The following is a 19,326-nucleotide window of genomic DNA, read 5'->3' as shown; positions in this document are numbered from 1 at the left end:
CACCCAAGCCCACCCAACCCAACTCACCCCACTCCCTGAGCCACTCTCCTTCGCTTGCCAACCTACACTGTTGCCAAGATGGCTCGCCCTGCAATTGAGATTCGTGAGAGCACCCAGACCATTCTCAGGAGTTTGGTTTACACTGGGACGAGATCAAGCAGAGCCGCTATGACGGTACCCTCACCGACGACGGGCTGAAGAAACTTTGCAAGTTTCTCGTTATCGGGACCAGAGTCATTGGGGTAACCACCTCTGGGATTACCTCCTCTGGGACACTCTTCTCTGGGACACTCTCCTCTGGGGTAGTCTCCTGTGGGATAGTCTCCTGTGGGTTACCCTCCTTTGGGATAACCTCCTGTGGGATAACCTCCTGTGGGATAACCTTCTCTGGGATACTCTTCCATGGGTTCGTCTTCTCTTTCGATTGGGATAACCTTCCATACAACACTTCCCTCTCTCCCTTTGCATAGCCTTCTCATGGTCAATTTCCATTACAATGACCACCATGGGCTAACCTCTGATGTAGGCATGGATACCTTCTGCGCGGACAACTGCCTCGGGGTGGTGGCCTCGACCACCACCAATCGAAAACTACCCATGGATCGGTCTCCACCCAACTCAGACGGTCAACGACAGCAACCGATCGACCCTTGGCACCCCCCTATGGTCGCGATCGGCTAGAATGCACTTGATGGCTACAATGCCGTCTCGTACAGCAGCTGGCTTGGGCCGGACGACATGCGGCTGCGCGAAGAGCCTTCCAAGAAGGAGAAGCAGGTCCTGCTCGATTTCAATGTTGGCAAGAAGCTGTTCCCCCCTGGACCTCCTCGAGGCATCCGCAGAGAACCGCTACAACTGGCACGAGACCGTCGTTTGCTTCGATAAAGCGGCCTCGGAAGCCCAGGTTCCTGCGTCCATCCCCGCGCCATACCGAACGCCGTGCATCGACGCGGTCCGATCATGCAACCCGCGGCTCAAGCCTAGCCAGCAAGAATGCTACGAGAACATGGAGTGAAGCATTAACCAGAAGCTCCCGATCCACCTCGCCGACCTTATCTCAATTCTTTGTTTCGTTCATTACCGAATCGGAGAGACCGGCCGCAACAAATGGCTGTGGAAGAAGCTCAAGGCTGCACACGTGCTAAAGTGTTGCCGGTACGCGTTTGATTGGAGCAACGTCGACAATGGGGTCATCCACGACGGCGAGGGAAAGTCCCTTGCGAAGAGAATCACGACCGACGAGCCTCAGCCGCGTAGCCGTCGAGTGAGCCGAACGCAGATTGGCGCCAAGCGAGTCGCGCCAACTTCCAGAGGCGCATCATCCATGTCTACCAAAAGCACCAACGAGGACGGCGTCGCCGACTACAAGACTTAGCACGACAAGTTCGTGGCCAACGAGGCAGCCCTGGAGAAGCTCCGCCCAGATCAGCTCATGATCGGCACAGAGCTGGACGAGGAGGAGAGGGTAGCCAGGACCCGCGAAGGCCAGCGGCACCCGGTGCCACACCACTACATGGACGAGAACAGCGAGGAGATTGTCGACGATATCTGAGCGGGTGCAGTTCTCGAGGAGCCCTTTCGGCTGCCATGATGTCCTTGAACCAAGTCTCTCTTGTTAACCCTACGCTCTATCTGCTTGCCTATTCTGCCAGGGACCGTCTCCCGCGCACTCCTACGGTGTCCGACCGTTACTGACGGACTCCTACCAGGTCCACCACAACTACATTTATTGCATTACTTACCTGTCATTACTAGCTTTCATTCATCTTTCCCCCACAACAGTATGCCGTCAGTTGCTGCGATCATCGGCATTGGCCTTGCTGGCATTTATTCATCAAGCACAGAAAACATGGTGGATTGGCCTCGGGCTTTTCGGTGGATGCATACACATTGGATCAGAGATTTGGGTCTGGGAAGGCAGTATTGGGCTGCCAGGCTTCTCCTGACTAGCTGAAAACTTCAGAAGCCATTTAGAATTCTTACAATGGCATTCTGGGTCTGGGTTCTGTAACATTTCGTCTCCATTTCATGTGTGTCCCATTTCGTGACTGTGTGAGGGCTGTTGGCTATTGTCCGGCTCGGCATCCCGAAATGCCGTCGCGTCGTCATCTTGATCGTTGAATCATTATCTACAGCATGGGTCGGCCCGAAGTCTCTATCGCCTTGCCAAGTCCGTTAACGCCGATCATGTCGCGCCTGGCAAAGGAAAGAGTTAGTCCGGATGCTGCCGTCCGGTGAGGTCCGATCCCTGACCGCCGGTTCAAAGGCCGAATGGCGTCACCCTCAATGCCGGGCACCGAAATCAACGGGGATTATCATCCTGATCTAGATTGGAACGAAATACACAACCCCGGAAAGTCATACTTGGCTCTGAAGCTATTCAGAAATCACCCCAATCCCGACATTCTACACTCCTAGGCAGCGTCTATACGCAACTAGCAGGGCGACCCGTTGCAAGCCGGAGTCCGCACTGACGGCTCTCTGAACGGGGTCGAGATGGTAATCCAGTCACCTGAGCAGTGCGACAGCACCAGGGATGCGGACACCACACCAGGGACCAACTCGACTGCCCTTGGACTCAAAAGTGAAGGCGTGCCCGGTCTGCACACGGAGAAGCATACAGGCGTCCAAGAAGCCTCCGGACCGGGTACGGCACCCGATGAGTCGAGCCGATCCCAAGGACGTCGAGCTGCTCTCGACCGTCTGAGGCATATCTTGACATGGGCACCCAAGAACTGTCGTTATGATCCAAATGAGCCGCCTAAATTCAGCCTGTCCCTAAACCTCCTGTTTGCTCTGGTAAGGCTTCGCTTAGTACCGAACGCCACTTACGCGAATGGGCTGTTAACTTTACTCATTGCCCAGGCCGGCACGATCACCGTGGCGAACTTGTACTACGTCCAGCCAATCTTGTTCAAGATTGCAGATACATTTGATGTTAGCTTCGAGAAGGCCTCATCTGTAGCAACTATGCAACAGGTTTGTTTACAGCCAGTTCCCTTAAATCACTTCTAAACTCACAGCTGACCGCTTCAAAAATGCCGGATATGCGTCTGGCCTGCTGCTCTTATGTCCATTGGGAGACATCTTCCACAGGAGACCGTACATACTGGGCCTTGTCATGTTCACGGCCTTGATGGTGAGCCTGCTTTTGCCCAGCACACATCAGATTGGTGACTTGGCTAACCAAGATGCCCGCGTAGTGGCTCGGCTTGTGTCTCACACCCCGTTTCGAATCATTTGCAGCCATTTCATTCATCTGCGGTATGACCACCGTCACTCCGCAATTGATGCTGCCGTTGGTCGGGGATCTAGCACCAGCCAACAGGAAGGCTAGCTGTCTGTCCATCGTGGTGTCCGGGCTGGCTCTGGGCATATTGGTTGCTCGTCTGCTCTCCGGAATCATCGCAAACTTCACCGACTGGCGCAACGTCTACTGGTTCTCATTTGGTGCCCAGTGGTGCATTTTCATCCTCCTTTTCCTTTACATGCCGGATTACCCTTCGAAAAACCCGGGTGGTCTGAACTGGTTCAAGTTGATGTGGAGCATTCTGCATATGTTCTTCACGGAGCCTTTGCTGGTCCAGGTCTGCATCATCACTTTTGTCAATAGCTCCATCTTCACCTCCTTCTGGACAACACTATCGTTCCTGCTGTCGTCGCCCCCCTTCAACTACAGCTCGTTGATCATTGGACTTTTTGCACTAATAGGCATCGCAATCATCTGCTGGGGTCCGGTCTATAGCCGTCTGGTCATCGACAAGATACAGCCACTATATTCCTGCCTAATTGGAATTGGTATTGAGCTTACCGGCGTGTCTATTGGGACGTTCATTGGTACATTTACTGTTGCCGGACCTGTCATTGAGGCAATCGCTATTGACCTGGGCAATCAGGGTTGCAATATCGCAAATCGGACTGCAATCAATGATATCAATCCCAAAGCCAGGAACCGCGTCAATACGTGTTATATGCTGGCGGGTTTTACGGGGCAGCTCACTGGAACCGCTGTTGGGAATCGCTTATACGCAGTCGGGGGTTGGAAGGCCAGCGGCATCTGTAATCTTGCTTTCCTCGGTTTTGCTGTCTTGGTCTGCCTTGCACGGGGTCCACGCGAAACACGGTGGCTTGGATGGAGTGGTGGATGGGGCATGCGGCTACGGGAACCGAAACAGTCAACTGCAGCTCCAGGCAACCGAGGTGAAACCGACGAGGAAGCAGATACGTCCTGATTGAACGAGGGAGAATAGCCAGTACAGGACTTGTTGCTGCAGGTCCAGATCATTACGCGGTACATCCAAAGGAATCTAGATTGCAATACCATTATACTTCCACAAATCGATACGAGACCTCTCTGGCACGTGCCTTGTTCTCGGCTCGGATATATGCTAGACCTTACTCGTCCTTGAGCCGCCATGCTCGCCCCTCGATAACCCCAACTTATCTCCGGAAGATACCAACAGGGATTTGTTTACGAGAAGCCAACATGGTGTTGCAATGGTCATCAGGCACCATCTTCGGGCTTGATCCAGACACATACATGATCTTTCCTCGATATTGTGGGCCTAGCTCTGTGGTATCACAAGTTTCATTATACACGTTCTGTTGAAGTGAGGAACTGCTACTAGTAGTACATCTACATCGCGTTTCGGAACTCCTGTTTCTGAGTTACAGGGGTACTGCATCCTTCCTCCTCATCCTTTCCAGTCGTTGCCATCTCACACGCATCTTCCGCCAGTGCGACCCCACTGTCATCCACACAGGCTCCTGACGCTGACTGTGATGAGCTTCTGCTGCGCAGAGGTGTCTTACGACTCAGTAAAGCCGTCGTTGATGCCAGCTTCGGTATAACCACCCGCAACAGAAGAGGCCGCAAGGTGGGTAGACAAGCCGTCACCACACCAGCGCAAAGCTCTCCGAATGACCATCCTGCGGGCGCTATATTATTGTATGTAGGGTCGTTCCCAAGATTCAAGAACTCGATGCGGACCACGGATATGACACATGTACTATTATCATGGTCAGTACACCGAACAGGACACAATACGAAAGAGTGCTGGATGACAAGGAGGTAGGACCCACAAAAAGCCGAGGCAGAACACGCCCAGTAGCGACAAGCGTTGCGAACACGGCATGTCCAATTTCCACACGAATGGGATGGGCAGGGAGAATATTATGAGGTCCGTGAGGATATTTCCCGCCGCATTGACATACCACCTTTTGAATTGTCAGCAAGACCTTCGAACTGCTTGACCCTTGGCGCCGTTTGAACGCTGAGTGAAGGGGGGTGGGTACTCGTCTGGCAGGAACAATACACCTACAGTGGCAGAGTGGGGATGCAAGTGGATGGGATGTCATGTCTCCAAAAGCCCGACACTGGAGAGCAGTTGAAAACAGACACTATTATGAGTGACAAGCTCCATGCCGAGATCAATATCGTCACCACCAGTATCAGCGTCTTCGATCTCACGGAGACCAGCGACTTATACTGCAAGAGCAGGGCAAGCTTGATGGATCCTAGGCTGCAATAGTAGAACACGATGGAGAGATAGAAGGTCTGCGCACCCGTCAGCTGTGTGAACCCTCCAGGGCTTTCCTGTATCCTCGCGGTCGGCGAAGACTTGTCTTACAAAGGTGTATTTCTCCAAAGAAGCAGGTGAGATGGTCGAGGCGTGCTGTCCCAGCCCCACTCTCGTCATAACAGCCTGGTCTACGCCTGTTGCGACCGTGAAAAGCTGTGAACCGAAGTCAGCCCGCCACTGCCCACTGGATCATGTCCCTGCTTGCACATGTGGATCTCCGTACCAGAGCGACCAGTATGCTCCAATCGTCAGGCCCGATCGATTTGACGAGAGATGATCGGGTGTAGAACCGCAATGCTACAATTCCCGCCACAAAGGGAAGTAGCGTCCCGACCAAGGCAATGATGACATATCCTCTATCGTCAGCCATTCAGAAAGACCGAGGACGTGGAAGACTGTTCACGAGTGAAGCTGGCGGAGTCCGACAGTGACGTAGGTCATTGGGTCAGCATTGGCAGCGCAGGCACCAAGAACGCGGTGGTCAAGACTGGGTGGGCTGCTCATTTAAATCACGGCCAAACGAGGGCGCAGTTTCGAATACGGCCGTTCTTGCCTCGAGAACTCAAAGTCCAGCCGGCAAGGGTCGCCGTCCCGTTCCTGCATTGAGCTTGTCAATGGAGTGTAACATGTATTCCTTCGTGCAGCCCAAGAGAAAGGTGCAAAGGTAGTAATGAGTACGAGATGGGCGTTGTTAGCCTTTCTAGCTGCATATTGCTGCCCTGTCGCACGAACGAAGAGGCCCCTGAAGGTTGGGGGGCCTCGAGGCAGGTTGACCAACGGTATCACTGAGCCGGCCATCCCCGATGGCTGAGTGACATCCCTGAACTGTGAAGCTCCGAAACTCGAACGCGTCGTCTGAATATTGTGCTACCAAACAAAAAAAGTCTAGCGTGGGCTGACGAATGAGGGGATTGCCGAGCTGCAGGATGCGAGGGCACCACCTGCTCACGGCAGGATTTGGGGAAGAGATGACCCGGAACGTCGGTGCAACTGTAATCAACCTGAAGCAGTTCGATGCCAGCATCGGTTCGGGTAGGATCCGATTAAAGTTCCGAACTTGCCTTGTTCTGGGATCGCAGCCGCAGCCCCGAGGTTATCGAAAACATGCTTCGTCTGGACCGCTGCTTGCTTCGATCTGCGCACATACATTTGGACCCGACCTGACACACAATCTCACCGAAAAGCCAAAAAGCACATGGTGTGACATTTTCAAAGTCAAAAAGCACGATAAATCTTCTGTAAACTCCGTGCCGTAAACCATGGGATGAACCTTCAGAGGCTTACAATCCTCAGAACCTCGGATTTAGGAAGGCCATGGAGACTGAAAATGGCCTCCGTCGGCTGAGAACAAGTTCGTGCACAAAGAAGGATGTTTGATGGCGCAGATCATGTAACCAGTCACTTGTATGATAGTTGGAGGACCAGCCAGGGTTAGCCTGAAGCCGAGGGCTCTAGATGCTTGCAAATGAAGATAGAACGTCAGGGTGGCACAACGCGTGCACTGCGCACAAGAAACGGTCAGGCTGTTGAGGAGAGATGCCGACTGATGCTAGAATGTGTCTGTCTGATGCGAGGAGCCGTTGGGCGACGTAGAATTTTGTTCAGATGGGTGCACAGGCTCTGATTATGCATATGTGCCCGGGAAGCTAAAGTCTGCGAATTTGCAGGCGTATCTAACAACAGGTCACCTTGAACTGAACCTTGACATGCTCCAGCACAGCCTACTTCGTGGTAACTCCCCTTTTCAGCACAAGGGTCTAGACAGATCGCGTGACCTGCGAGGATCTTGCGACCGTTCACGTTCACTCCGATGATCAGTCTGACTCACATTTAGGACGAGTTAAGTGAGATCCATTTTACTCAAAAGCATGAGATCTAGCCAAGGCGTCACACGAAGCTCTGAGAAGCCTGAATTTGCTAAGCACAGATTTATGAATACGTTACTTGTGCAAGTAATTACAATCAGCTGCTGGTGCCAGGTGGTTGAGTTTCACAGCTCTTGCCTCATGAAACACGCAAACCAAGCTGGTATCATTTCGTATCTAATAAACCCACAAACAATTTAGTAGATACACTTGCCGAAGTATACGCTAATACATCCGGTTGATCCGTTGAGATCGGCCAATGCAATAATGACTACTTGAGCTGGATGCCGGCAACGCTGCGTCATCCACAACACGCGATACACTCACATTTATTCTATGGACTGACAGTTGACTGATTACTTCCTCCTATTTCCAAATAATGTATCCTAATCACATTTATTATTAGAAAGATTCCGGCGTCCCTTGCTCTGGGCAAAGCCTAAATATAAGACGACGGGTCCCGATTTGGGGAGCCTGGGGCTTGATGTGTTCTTAGACCAATACGATTTCATAGAGGCTACTTATCATGGCCTATTCTGCTACAAGAAATTTCCGTGTCCGTGCTAAGGAGAATCTCGGGATATCCTCATCTGGGACAATTTTCTCCAGGTCTGTTTAGATAGGATGAATTGCATCAGCGTAGCCGCCTGTGTAATGTTTTGGGTGAGATTAGAGGAAGACAAAGGACGCGAGACTTGAGTACTTCGTAAGTACAGCTGCCAGTCTTCTTACTTGATTGAGCAAGCCCAAGGCTTACCGTGTGATCGGCGGGTGTCCATTTAATTGCTCAGTAAAAACACGGGGCGGTTGAGGGGACAATAAGAAAAGCATTGTTGAAACTAATTTTTCATGCCTCTCACACCTCAGATGTTACTTGGATCTCGACAAATGGGATGGCAGATTAGCACGAGGGCACGTCAATCAAAGGAAACGGCCAGCTTCAGAGTCCTGTCAGGGAGCAGATTCACGATGGTCCACATGGAACTATGACCATTGTTCTTTTTTTCTCCCTCCACCCCTCTTCTTTTCCCTCTCCTACAACATTTTGATTCAATTGCTGGGCAATTCCATGTCATGCCGATTTCGACACCTCCTGAAATTTTGCCGGAGTGCAGTTTTAGACTGGCGAGCAAACTTACTGTCTTCATGTGGACTCAGACAAGTGAATAAACTACCGGAGTCGTGTGCAAGTATAGCAGCTTCTGATCAAGTCACAGATCATTGTCAGATAGAACGTTGGGACTTGAAAGAAACTACAGATTCTGGGCATTGTTGTGAAAATGATGTTTTCCCCAGACTCTGCATCATCTGTCTGAGATGTCCAACGCAACTCTTTTTGAATGCTTTGCAGGTACGTGACGCACATCGATGCCTGTGCAAACAGGCACCGCAAACTGAGCAACATATTTTCTTCTTCGCTATACAGGCACTCCACACAACCTACATTGTCTCTTGTCCCACTAGGACAATCAGTGTCGTTCCAGCTTAGTAGAAGAACTCAAAGAATACAAATAGTCTATACAGGCACTCCACGTTCTCGTTCGGATCGGGGGAGAGCGGCTCCCGTCAGAGCTAGTCTTAGCTTTGATCCAAGAATACTTTTAGACTTCTTGGTCGTATTCATCGCTAGTGACTGGGGCTATCTCGGCCGGCGGACACATTTACAGTATTGATGGTATCTACGGACCTGCGGACGTTGTTACAGGATAGCTCAAACTTGTTCGTCCGGTTAAGAGCAGTATGGATGAAGTGGCGCAGACAATTCTGCGGGAGAACGCCGGGCCGAACGATAAATCAAGGGCGGTTTGTAATTGAGATCATTACGAACAGGTATGGCACAGGAGAATCATTTCCAAGATGTTAGAACATCTTCTCATTGGAGAATTGCTGAATCTATCTTGGTTAGGTGCACAGAGCATGTAATCACGTTCTGTGGAGTCTTCCTCTCACCAGCAAATGCCCCTGCAGCTTTCTGCTCAGCTGAGGCCAATTCTCACATGATTCGCTTCCTTTTTGCTGGAACTGCAGTTCAAGTTTTGAAGCAGAACCCACGGTAGTTGCGAGCCTGCTATCGGCGCGAGACAAATATGCCTTGAGACAACTCAGGCAGTGATGCGATGTTTGTCTATTGGTGATGCGGACCAAAGGCCAACTATCGAGAGCAACTATCGTATCATCGCTAGGTTGAGACAGTGCCACAGCCCACGACATGTCAGTCATGTATGCTCGATCATATATATAGATAATATGTCTACAAGCTTTTTCCACTCAACGTGTTAACATTGTTTGCGTTCTCCCAGACTTGATCGAGATAGACATTCTGTCCGCTTTGTTGGCTCGAAGCATTATCCATCCTAGCAGCAGTTGTCAGCAGAGAGGTTTTGTCAAAATCCGAGGCAGTTGAGTGGCAGATACTGTCATAACTTCAAGGTCAAGGGCTAAGATACATATCACGAGCGAGTAGTCACATGAGTATATTCTGCTGCAGGTCAAGCTGCTTCGGGACAGCCTACAATGTCTTCATTGTAATTACTCCCATGTAATATCGTTACTCCAAGTCGCTCCCTGGATGATACACCCATGTCTACTGTGTCGACCTCGGGAGTTTCTGTTTCTGATTCTGACTGGATCTCAGAGGTTCAACTTAACACTTCTTTTCATAATTTCTTCTGTCAAACTTTTGTGAGAAGGGCGTGACCGATGACCATCAACTTATGATGGCAGTCGGCTTCACACAGTCTTTTCTGTTTCAGGTTGGGTCAAGCGCCAAGATCAGCAGTTCCGGGTGATGCGGGTTGCACCCAGCTTAAATCTCTCCGCCCCGGTACGGCTTGGCTCAATAGACTCCAACAACCGTTTCACAAAAACATGACGTCGTCAGTCTTCATCCAAGAACGTGAAAGACACGCGGTAGCTGCCTCAACATGTCCAGTGTGGTTCACGCAGGCAGCCCAAGTCGAACCATTGCCGACTTGGGACTTGGTGTGTTGGCATGTGCAGGCGCCAAACGGGGATCTCTGGTAGCGAAATGACACGAAGAGATATCACATACGTTGGAATCGGTGTGACATGTTCAAGGCAGTGCTTGAGATGACATGCGCCCGCGTGGAAGGCAATTCGGTGAGCTCGGCCTGGGAAAAGGGGGGGGGGGGCAAATTTGGCACGTTTACGTATCATGCGCGAAGTTTGTCTCCCTTTTTCAAACCCCTTAGACTCTCTACATCATGAAACTTGCCTCAATATCCTCAGAATATGGCCAGGTACTGACAAATTCTCTGTCTGTGCGCAGCATCCTTCGAAAAGAGGGCTCCAGTGTGTGGCCCGGGAGCCTGGTAAGGCAATTTTTAGGTTTGAGCGGGTGTCACCAGCACAACAGCGTGACGTGGGTCCAGCAGGGCGAGGAGGCGCAAGTCGCCAGGCGCTGCAGCTTCACGAACAGTTGGCAGGACAATGAGCGTGGCAGCAATCCCTACTAGGACTTATGATCGCAGGCTTAGCAAACTCGTACCTAGGGATGAGACACATCCCTGTGCCCCGAAGGATGGATGAATTGGGGCGACAGGGCAGAATTCTAAGGCCACCGATAGGTTAGACCCCTACAGGTGCACATCCGATGTAACCATCTGACACCAAACTGCAGCTCTGGCACAGGTCTGCTCGGCAGGGCGGCCGACGATGTGATGGCGCCCTGAACCAACTCTTCCCAGGTCAGCAGACGCATCTTTGGCCAGGCCAATCCCGCCCTCAACAGTCTCTGGTTGGCCCCGAGTGACCCGGAAATCCGATGTCTGCAACAAGACAGCTTCACTACACGCATGTTCAGACTTTGCTGGACGTTTGGAGGGTGGGAAGGTTCATCTACGGAGTAAATCTGGCCATTCTCGTCACCATCCCTGTCTCCCGGGCTTTATTCTCCGGTCGAAAATTTCCCGAGCGTGCGTGGGAACTGCAAAAAAGGACCACCCCGAGCCGCTAATCAGCCTGATCCCTGGCCCATATTGGGGGCCGAGATATTGCAGAGAGGGAGCAAGCAGGTGAGAGTCGAGGCAAACCTAGGTAGCAATGCGGTGATCATGGCGTTTGACGCCGCTTACCTTGTTAATGCTAATGGGCAATTATAGCCTATGAGGTGCAGTCGGCAATTTTGATCTGCACAAGCTTCTCAGCCCGCTCGCCGACGGAGTCAAGCCTAAAGGGCTGAAGCTCCCACGTCTGGGGGTGAGTTATCAGTTGTGCCCATGGACACTTCCATCTCATATATTCCTGTTCTTTTTCTTGGTCAAAGGGGTCTCATGTCGGGTCTGCACAGGGCTCGGGAGTAGCCTTGTAATTCGTCACTCGTCGACACAATGGGTCTGTCGGCGGAAAGCAGCAGTCTCGATGTCCTGCCTCCAGTTTTACATCACGGCTTGAGGGCCGTTGTCTTACTCTCGTCGCTCTCTTTGATTTCTTCCTCGTTGCTTTTCACGCATCTTACCTTGAAGCTAATTCGATATTGTATCAAAAAGAGGAGGACCGAGGCACAGGCGCAAGCACTCCAGGGGAGCCGGAACAAAACGTTCAGACCGGTCTCTATGGATCTGGAGTTGGTGCTGGAACAAGCAAACCTTGGACCAGTCTCGAGAAGTCAGCGTGTGCCAAAACCCGCTGCAAAGAGTGAGCCGGAACAGTGTCCCCCTCCGAACCAGTTCGTGGTGCTCTTCCACAGCCTTCTGTTGGCAGACCTCCACCAGGCCATCGCCTTCTTCCTCAATATCGTATGGGTGGCGAGGGACGGCATCTTCGCGGAATCGCCGGCCTGCTGGGCCCAGGGCCTGTTCATCTCCAATGGCGACCTCGCCTCCAGCTGCTTCATCTTTTCAATTGCCTTACACACGTACTTGTCGCTTGTACGAGAGTACCGCCCGCCACAAATGGCATTGTATGCCTGGGTGGCAGGGACCTGGGTCTTCGTCTACGTCGTCGGCCTGGCAGGTATTGTTTTCACCAACAACGGGAGAGATGTCGGCGGTTACTTCGTACGCGCTTCAGCCTGGGTGAGTCCCCCTCCTGGTGCGTCAAGTCTCCCTCTGCTCGGACCGAACTGACGAGTTGTAAACAGTGCTGGATTAATGAAGAGTACGAGGAGCTTCGCCTTGTCACCCATTACCTTTACATCTTCTTAGCCATCGTTTGCACCTCCTTACTTTATTTTGCAATATTCTTCAGCCTCCGAGCTCGCCTTGTCCACCAGAAGAGTGGAGTTGTCCCCAGCAACGGCCAAGGTCAGCGGCCAGCGCTCAGACACAAAGCCTCGCTGCTCAGCGTAATGTCGACATCGTCTCTGCCATCGTCTTCGCCGCGGGAGTCCCAGGTGGACAAGCAGTGTCTGATCAACGCAGACCATCACCCGGCCTTCCTCATATATCCCCTCATATATGTGTTGTGCACCATGCCGTTGGCCATTGGCCGCATTGCGGCCATGACAGGCGTCGACGTGCCTCTCGGGCTCTTTTGCGCGGCCGGCGCCTTGATCGTGAGCAACGGATGGCTCGACGTGCTTCTCTGGGGGACGACGAGGCACACGATCGTCTTTGGCCGTCTCGAAGACGCAGACGCGCTCGGACTAGACACGTTTGACTTCATGCGGACACCTTCAGACCGCAGGTTTGGAAACTTTGTGTGGGTCCAAGGCGCCAGCGACATGCCAACCGGTCGCTCCGACGAGCCCACACGGAGAAGCCGCCCATGGTGGAGGCCGGTGGGCGAAACTCTCGGGAGGGGTGGATCTGGGGTCGGGAACGGATCACGAAGCGATCCTCGTGGATTGTGGGAAGATCGAGACCCAGGGGTCCCAGCTCGGCCACCACCTGGGAAGACTTACCGCCTGAACCGAACGGACAAGGCGAGTGACATGTGGGCAAGCAGCGATAAATCACCAGTGAGATGCATGTCCCGGATGAGCGGGCCCGACGTGGGCATGACCATCCAGATGGACACGATGGTGACGGTTGTCAAAGAGGACAGCTCCAGCTCCGACTCCGTCGTCAGCCCCAGCCCCAGCCCCAGCTCCGTCACGAGGTCCAACCCTGGCGAGCTGGGCCCGTCGTACTCGGTGAGCGGCCCAGAAAAGGATGGATACCTCTGATCGGTCTGGCAGTTCTGGGAAGGCTTCTCGAACAACTGGAGCATGCCCACCCATCCCCACCGGCCCACCCCAGTACGTGCTGTAGCCTACCTACCAGCCCACCAGCCCACATGTCCTCACAGCACCGTACAGTATGTAGTTGATCCTGTCAGAAAGAAGGAAGTTGGAGCCGGTCGCCACGTGAACAAGCCAGACATGGTGCGGATGAGCCAGGGCCGAGACAGATGACGGCGAGCGACATCGGTGTTACCAATATCTTTTCATGTGTCGGTGAGAGAGGAACCCTTGGCCTGTGCCAGTGCTGCTTGAGAAGCCGCCGCCACAGACGCAAGATGGAGTTGGTTGGCTGCCAGACGCGGCGTTCAGCCCAGTGCGGTGACAAGGCCCCTGGACTGCGATCCCTGCTGCTGCACGCTTGACTGGCTGCGGGATCCGTGAGACACCTTGAGGGGCAGACCCGGGCAGAGACATTGTTGGGACGACCTGTGCTTATTTTCTGTATGATGCGTGATTGGACTTTTCTTTTCTCCTTGGACACAGAGATCCAGGCGTCAAGTCTTGACCGGCCGGGCAGGAGCCCACCACATTGGCTGGTATACCTGAGGGCAGCATACTGTAGACCGCCTCGACAGACGAGGTAGACTAGACTGTCAGGTCTAGGGGATAGACATGTGTCTCAGAGGCCCCCAAACGAGTTGGTGATGATCGATCCAGGGGTCCCGGGCAGGTCGGCTAATTCAAATTGGGTGGCCGACCGCCGGGGCCCTTTGATTGATGAAGAGCGCGGGCTTCTGCATTGGAATGAAATGGTGTGCAGCCGCAAAACTGCTGATGCATTGTTAATACTGCGCCATGAGTGTCTCGGAGAGTGCTGTCATCATGTCATGTTCCAGATAGGCAGGCCATGCTCAATTTTGCCCACAAAGAGTCAGAGTATCGGTGCTGCCCAAGCCGTGACCCCGTGGCGGCCATGCATCATCAAGACCCGCCCGGCGCGCGAAAAGCCATGGGCTCCACTTGCCACATGGCGGTGGCTTCTATGGACCCAGCCCGCGGGAACGGACGAACCAGGGACCTGGGCGTCGAAAAAATAGGAAGAGAAACAAGATGAAGGAAGGAGAAGAAAGAAAAAAAAAGGCGTCTGAGGATTTTGATGATGCTCTTTTTTGTCTCCTGCCTTGTCTCACTGGTGGAACCACATGGTTCCAGCCCTGACCCGGGACGAATTTCCTCAATGCCGCCCGCCTCAATATCGACAAGTTTTGGCGACGTCGATGGATACGTGCTCACTCATTCACTCACTCACTCTACCCACATACACTACTACACATGCACACGACACGACACACATACATGCCCACATGGCATGCAGACGGGATGGGATGGCCGTGCGCGGCGTTGAAACAAACGCGCGAGTTGTCGGTTCATGAAACGGGGCGTGGTCCCGTCAGTACTTCTCCCGTCGAAGTTACTTGTTGGTAGGGTAGAGTCCGGATGCAGACTCGTCGACAAGGCAAAAAAGACCCAGCACAGGCGCAGGCACACACGTCAAGCCGTCTCTGGCGCCTCATGACTGCTGCGAGCACCCATGTCTCTTCAGCCCTGCCGCCGAATCGGATGGCTTCCCCGAGTGCTGGAAGCTCTGAGCATCCCTTCCATTTCACTTCCATGACTGACTACTGTGTGGCAGGTGGGGCGGCGCCCCTCCCCTGTAACCTTTTTTTCCAACGCTTGCCCACGAACAACGCGCGAGTCGATCTCACCGCCATGGGCGTATCGGTGAGGAAGTCCCTGTCTGCTCGAAATTTCTTCTGCAACACTTGTCTGCGCGAAGTATATGAAGGTCTCGGCCTTCCGGATTCCTCAGTCCATCCCGAACTCTCCAGCCCCAGCATCAGCTTCACACCGTCCTTCACCTCGTCTTGCAACTTTTCTCTCCTTGGCCTCACCGAGCCTGTTTCGACACACGCAGCCTGTCACCCACCGTCTCTCTGCCCTGCTCTGCTCTGTTCTGCATTTGCATTCCGAACCAAACTTCTGGTCCGTCACATCATCTCGCGCGGACTCTTCCAGAAGGACGCTAGAAGAAGTCAAAAAAGAAAAATCTTCCGTCGGGCCCGATACCCACAACCGCCCACCCAACATCCCGGCAAGCGGTCCACCCACAGCTGTCCGCTGCTTAGACTCGTGTTCTCTGTTCGGTCTGCTCCCTGGACCCACGTGTCTTCACCTTCACGGACACTTCCGACACGTTGCATTGCCGTAGCTCAGGTTGTGCCTTTCGCTACCGTTGCCCGCCCCAGCTCGGCTCTCTCTGTTATTATATTCAAAATGCCTCGAGGAGCATACGACGTGTCTGCCACCAACAACCCCAGGCCCAAGCCCAACCCCAAATAAGCCGGCGGTCCGTCTTCCCGGCCTCAAACCATGGGCCCCTACACACCACGATGTGGTGGGGGCGGGCATCTGGTGCCTGCCACTCAAACACGCTCGGCTTCTTCCATCATTCACGGCTCTTCCTCTTCCTTAAAACGAGGGGAGCTTGCATCTTCGGCGGTCACATCATTTTGATTTGGTGGGTTAAGCGACAAGGACACGGATTAGAATAAAGGATATAGACAGGGATAGACGGCGCACTGCGGACAAAAGACAAATACCCCCCAGACGGACTGGACGGTCCAGGACGACTCAAGCACAGAACAGAAACACGGGGCAACCTGTGGAAGCCTCGAGAAGGCTGCCGGATAATGTACTAATAGAAGACTGTTATAGAGATGGGATGCGGTGGACATTGTTGGCATTTTTGGATTTGCTTTTTTTTTTTTTTTTGGAAGAGGGAGTTTACACATCGTATTACTAGATTCTACTTGTTAGCACCTCACCGTCCTTAATACTATATGAGCATGACTACCCCACGCAATTGGTTTCTCGTCCTCAGTGTTCGCGATGGTCGTCATAATTGTAATGCTCCGGTGATGTGGCCACCAACAAGCGCCTGAAAGGGCCAGTGTGGGCTGTTCACTTGTGTGCACGATACCCTCCCCATGGCAATCACTTCTAAAGTTGTGAGCCCTGATGATCAAGCCACGAGGCGGGAAAAAAACATACAAGGTTTTCCCCTCGGGGCAGAACACACGAGAACCCTTCACCGTGCTGCACGGACGCGGCCGCGGACCGCCACCTTACTTTTCGGAATGACTTGGCGCGCCGGGATACAACTCTGACTGCACGCCGGCCGGGGCGCGGGAACCTCGCATCCTGAGTCCCCAACCCCATGTGCGACCACTGCAGGAACGCGCAGGTGCCGAGGCAGGTACACCTGCAGGAACAAGGACGCATACGTCAAGCGCCGATGATACCTGACTGCTGGATGCGGTTACGCCTAAGCCACATGCTACGAGCACGCACATGCATGGCCACCCCCCAAGCGCCGATGCTGAGTCGGACTTGTCTTCGACATGTGCTGTCTCGATGCGAATGGAAGGAAGAAAGGGGACAGCCAGATGTTGGGGTGTTATTGAGTTGAAACTGAATCCAATCCGGAATCCACGAGGTAAAGAGGTGTGCGTGTCATGCTAAACCCAGCACTTGGGTTTCGTCGGCTCTCTTCCCTGCATGTATCGGCTTTGTCTACACGGTTCGTTTGACGTCTTGATGCTGCTACCAGCATCATCAGCACACCTCCTCGCTTGGCTGTACTCGTCACGGACTCGGCATATATATGCCCAAGTGATTGCTCGTCGCAGCTTGCTCGAATCATGAATGCCCTTGAAAAAGTGATCCTTTTTCTTCTTTATTTTCATACTCAGTCCCAGGCACGTGCTGGCAGGAGCTACATATCCAAGTTCTGAGCTCCCCAATCTCAAGTACACTGGCTATAGACATCAATGCTTATCCTTCTTGTCCTTGAGGTTCAGTTGACTCCGGATCGCGGCGGCAATCTGCGCGTCCTTGGCCTGCTCAAACGCGCTCTCATGGCCCTGGTCGCCCTTGCGGAGGACGTGTTCCTGGAACCCATCGATGGCTGTAATGAGAGTTATCAAGCAAACAATGAAAAGATAGGTAATAGGTTCTGGTATTGCTTACTCTTGTCGAGGAAGTCCTCCTTCTCCTCACCCTTGCGTCCGCCACCGAGGCCCTCGTTGATTTTGTTCTGCATCTTCTTGAAAGCATTCTTTTCCTCCTCCTCCTCCTTGCGCCGGCGCTCCTCCTCCTCCTCAGCAGCCTTGCCGGTGATCTTGTCAAAGAAGCTGGGCTTGTCGTGCTCCTTGGCCTTCTTGGCCTCCTCGTCGCTGTCGCCGTCCAGATGGTCCTTTATGCGCTCCAGCAGGTCCTGGTTCTCCTTCTTGTCATGCTTGACCTTCTCCAGCTCCGCCCTGACCTCGGCCTCCTTCCGGTCGAGCTCGACGGCCTTCTTCTCCCTCTCATCCTTGCCGGTCAGCTTGTCAAAGAAGCTGGCTTGTCGTCCTCTTTTGGTGGCTCGTGCTCCACCACCTTCTCCTTGTCGATGTCACCATCGAACTTGTCCTTGAGCTTGTCGAAGAAGCCCTCGTTGTCCTTCTTCTCCTTCAGAACCTTCTCGAGCTCATAATTCAGCTCTAGCTCCTTCTTCTCGAGCTCGAGGTTCTTCTTTTCCCGGTCTTCTTTGCTGGTGAGCTTGTCGAAGAAGCTCTTGTCGTCGTCCGACTCGTGCTTGCCGCCGTGGTGCCCACTGCCGCCGATGAGCTTGCCAAGGAAATCCCTCTTGGGCTCCTCGGCGTCATGTTGCGGGGCGCCATGGGACGCATCCTGGGTTGAGCCAGTCTGGGCGGCACTATCCGTGTAGCTGTGCTCCCGCTCTTGCTCCTGCTCCTCGCCGTGCTTGAACTTGTCGATGAAACCCATGGTTGAAGTTGTTTTTTTGAAAATATGCCGCAAGGTTGTGATTTGCAGAGAATGTGAAACTGGCCGGGCTTCGGACCGCTCTCGTCGGCCTATAAATACGGCAACAAATACGGTGGATGGGGAGGCCTCGCCAGTCACTGCTCGTAATGACAGAAAGTCAAGCAGGCGCGTGGACGCAGCATATTGGCTGGATTTGGGCTTTCAGACCCTCCACCCACTTTTTCACTGCCACCAGCAGCCATACGCGACGAAAAGACCTCACCGCGGCGAAATCCAGGGGTTCTTTTGGGCGGGGAACTGGGGACCACACATTACATTATTCACTCGCAGCCGCGGTATGCACCTACTCTCAACTCATTGTACGAGTCTTTGAACATGGGCACATTTAACCTCATCATACCACATGTGATCGCATGGCTCCACCGGCAAACTCCTGCGTCCTGGGCCGCTGTTGAATACCCAAGATTTGGGTTTCAGATGAGGCTCCCTGGTTCGCGATTTGCCGCACGCTGTTGACAAGTCACTTTGTTCCACACAAGATAGCCGAGCCACAAGGTACACTAGTAAACGACCCCAGAAAAGAGACAGGTCAAGATCGTGCCCACTCTGCCGACTCCGCCTCCGATGTCACTCGTATTCGAAACACAGCACCGGTATATTCGTCTACTGCCCATAATCTGCTATTCACGCTAGATCAGGACCTTACTCGTCTCTGGCTACCTCACTGGCAGCTGGTATAGACATCACCATTCGCGGCTGTCAACCTGTCAGCCGTTTAGCACCACAGTGCAAAGAAACAAGTTAATTACATCCAATACATCCAAGAGCTGTCGGGTAATTATCGCAGATTATATACAACTGAAACATA

The 19,326-nt window shown here is 53.1% G+C and overlaps 5 protein-coding genes across 5 annotated transcripts; 3 read left to right on the top strand and 2 right to left on the bottom strand.

Annotated features, from left to right (window-relative positions):
• Positions 1 to 738: 738 nt before the first annotated feature.
• On the top strand, positions 739 to 1,552 carry INS49_009174 (uncharacterized protein; the record flags this gene model as incomplete). The annotated part of the gene is made up of 3 exons (XM_043169911.1): positions 739 to 871; positions 1,092 to 1,264; positions 1,376 to 1,552. 3 exons carry the CDS (start codon positions 739 to 741, stop codon positions 1,550 to 1,552), a joined length of 483 nt encoding a protein of 160 aa, XP_043027591.1.
• Positions 1,553 to 2,496: 944 nt separating this feature from the next.
• Positions 2,497 to 4,232, top strand: INS49_009173 (uncharacterized protein; the record flags this gene model as incomplete). The annotated part of the gene is made up of 3 exons (XM_043169910.1): positions 2,497 to 2,799; positions 2,866 to 2,979; positions 3,204 to 4,232. The coding sequence occupies 3 exons, from the start codon at positions 2,497 to 2,499 to the stop codon at positions 4,230 to 4,232; spliced, it is 1,446 nt and encodes a 481-aa protein (XP_043027590.1).
• Positions 4,233 to 4,636: 404 nt separating this feature from the next.
• INS49_009172 (uncharacterized protein) lies at positions 4,637 to 5,952 on the bottom strand (the record flags this gene model as incomplete). The annotated part of the gene is made up of 5 exons (XM_043169909.1): positions 4,637 to 5,009; positions 5,083 to 5,217; positions 5,322 to 5,557; positions 5,631 to 5,735; positions 5,806 to 5,952. 5 exons carry the CDS (start codon positions 5,950 to 5,952, stop codon positions 4,637 to 4,639), a joined length of 996 nt encoding a protein of 331 aa, XP_043027589.1.
• A 5,844-nt stretch (positions 5,953 to 11,796) lies between these two features.
• Positions 11,797 to 13,574, top strand: INS49_009171 (uncharacterized protein; the record flags this gene model as incomplete). Its single annotated transcript, XM_043169908.1, has 2 exons — positions 11,797 to 12,483; positions 12,549 to 13,574. The coding sequence occupies 2 exons, from the start codon at positions 11,797 to 11,799 to the stop codon at positions 13,572 to 13,574; spliced, it is 1,713 nt and encodes a 570-aa protein (XP_043027588.1).
• Positions 13,575 to 17,458: 3,884 nt separating this feature from the next.
• On the bottom strand, positions 17,459 to 18,458 carry INS49_009170 (uncharacterized protein; the record flags this gene model as incomplete). The annotated part of the gene is made up of 3 exons (XM_043169907.1): positions 17,459 to 17,598; positions 17,661 to 18,003; positions 18,069 to 18,458. 3 exons carry the CDS (start codon positions 18,456 to 18,458, stop codon positions 17,459 to 17,461), a joined length of 873 nt encoding a protein of 290 aa, XP_043027587.1.
• Positions 18,459 to 19,326: the final 868 nt, after the last annotated feature.

The sequence above is a fragment of the Diaporthe citri genome, assembly GCF_014595645.1.
Source record: "Diaporthe citri strain NFHF-8-4 chromosome Unknown scaffold_3, whole genome shotgun sequence".
Classification (NCBI taxonomy): Eukaryota; Fungi; Ascomycota; class Sordariomycetes; order Diaporthales; family Diaporthaceae; genus Diaporthe; species Diaporthe citri.
The sequence above is the reverse complement of the archived record's forward strand: the minus strand, read 5'-3'. Positions and strand labels throughout refer to the sequence as shown.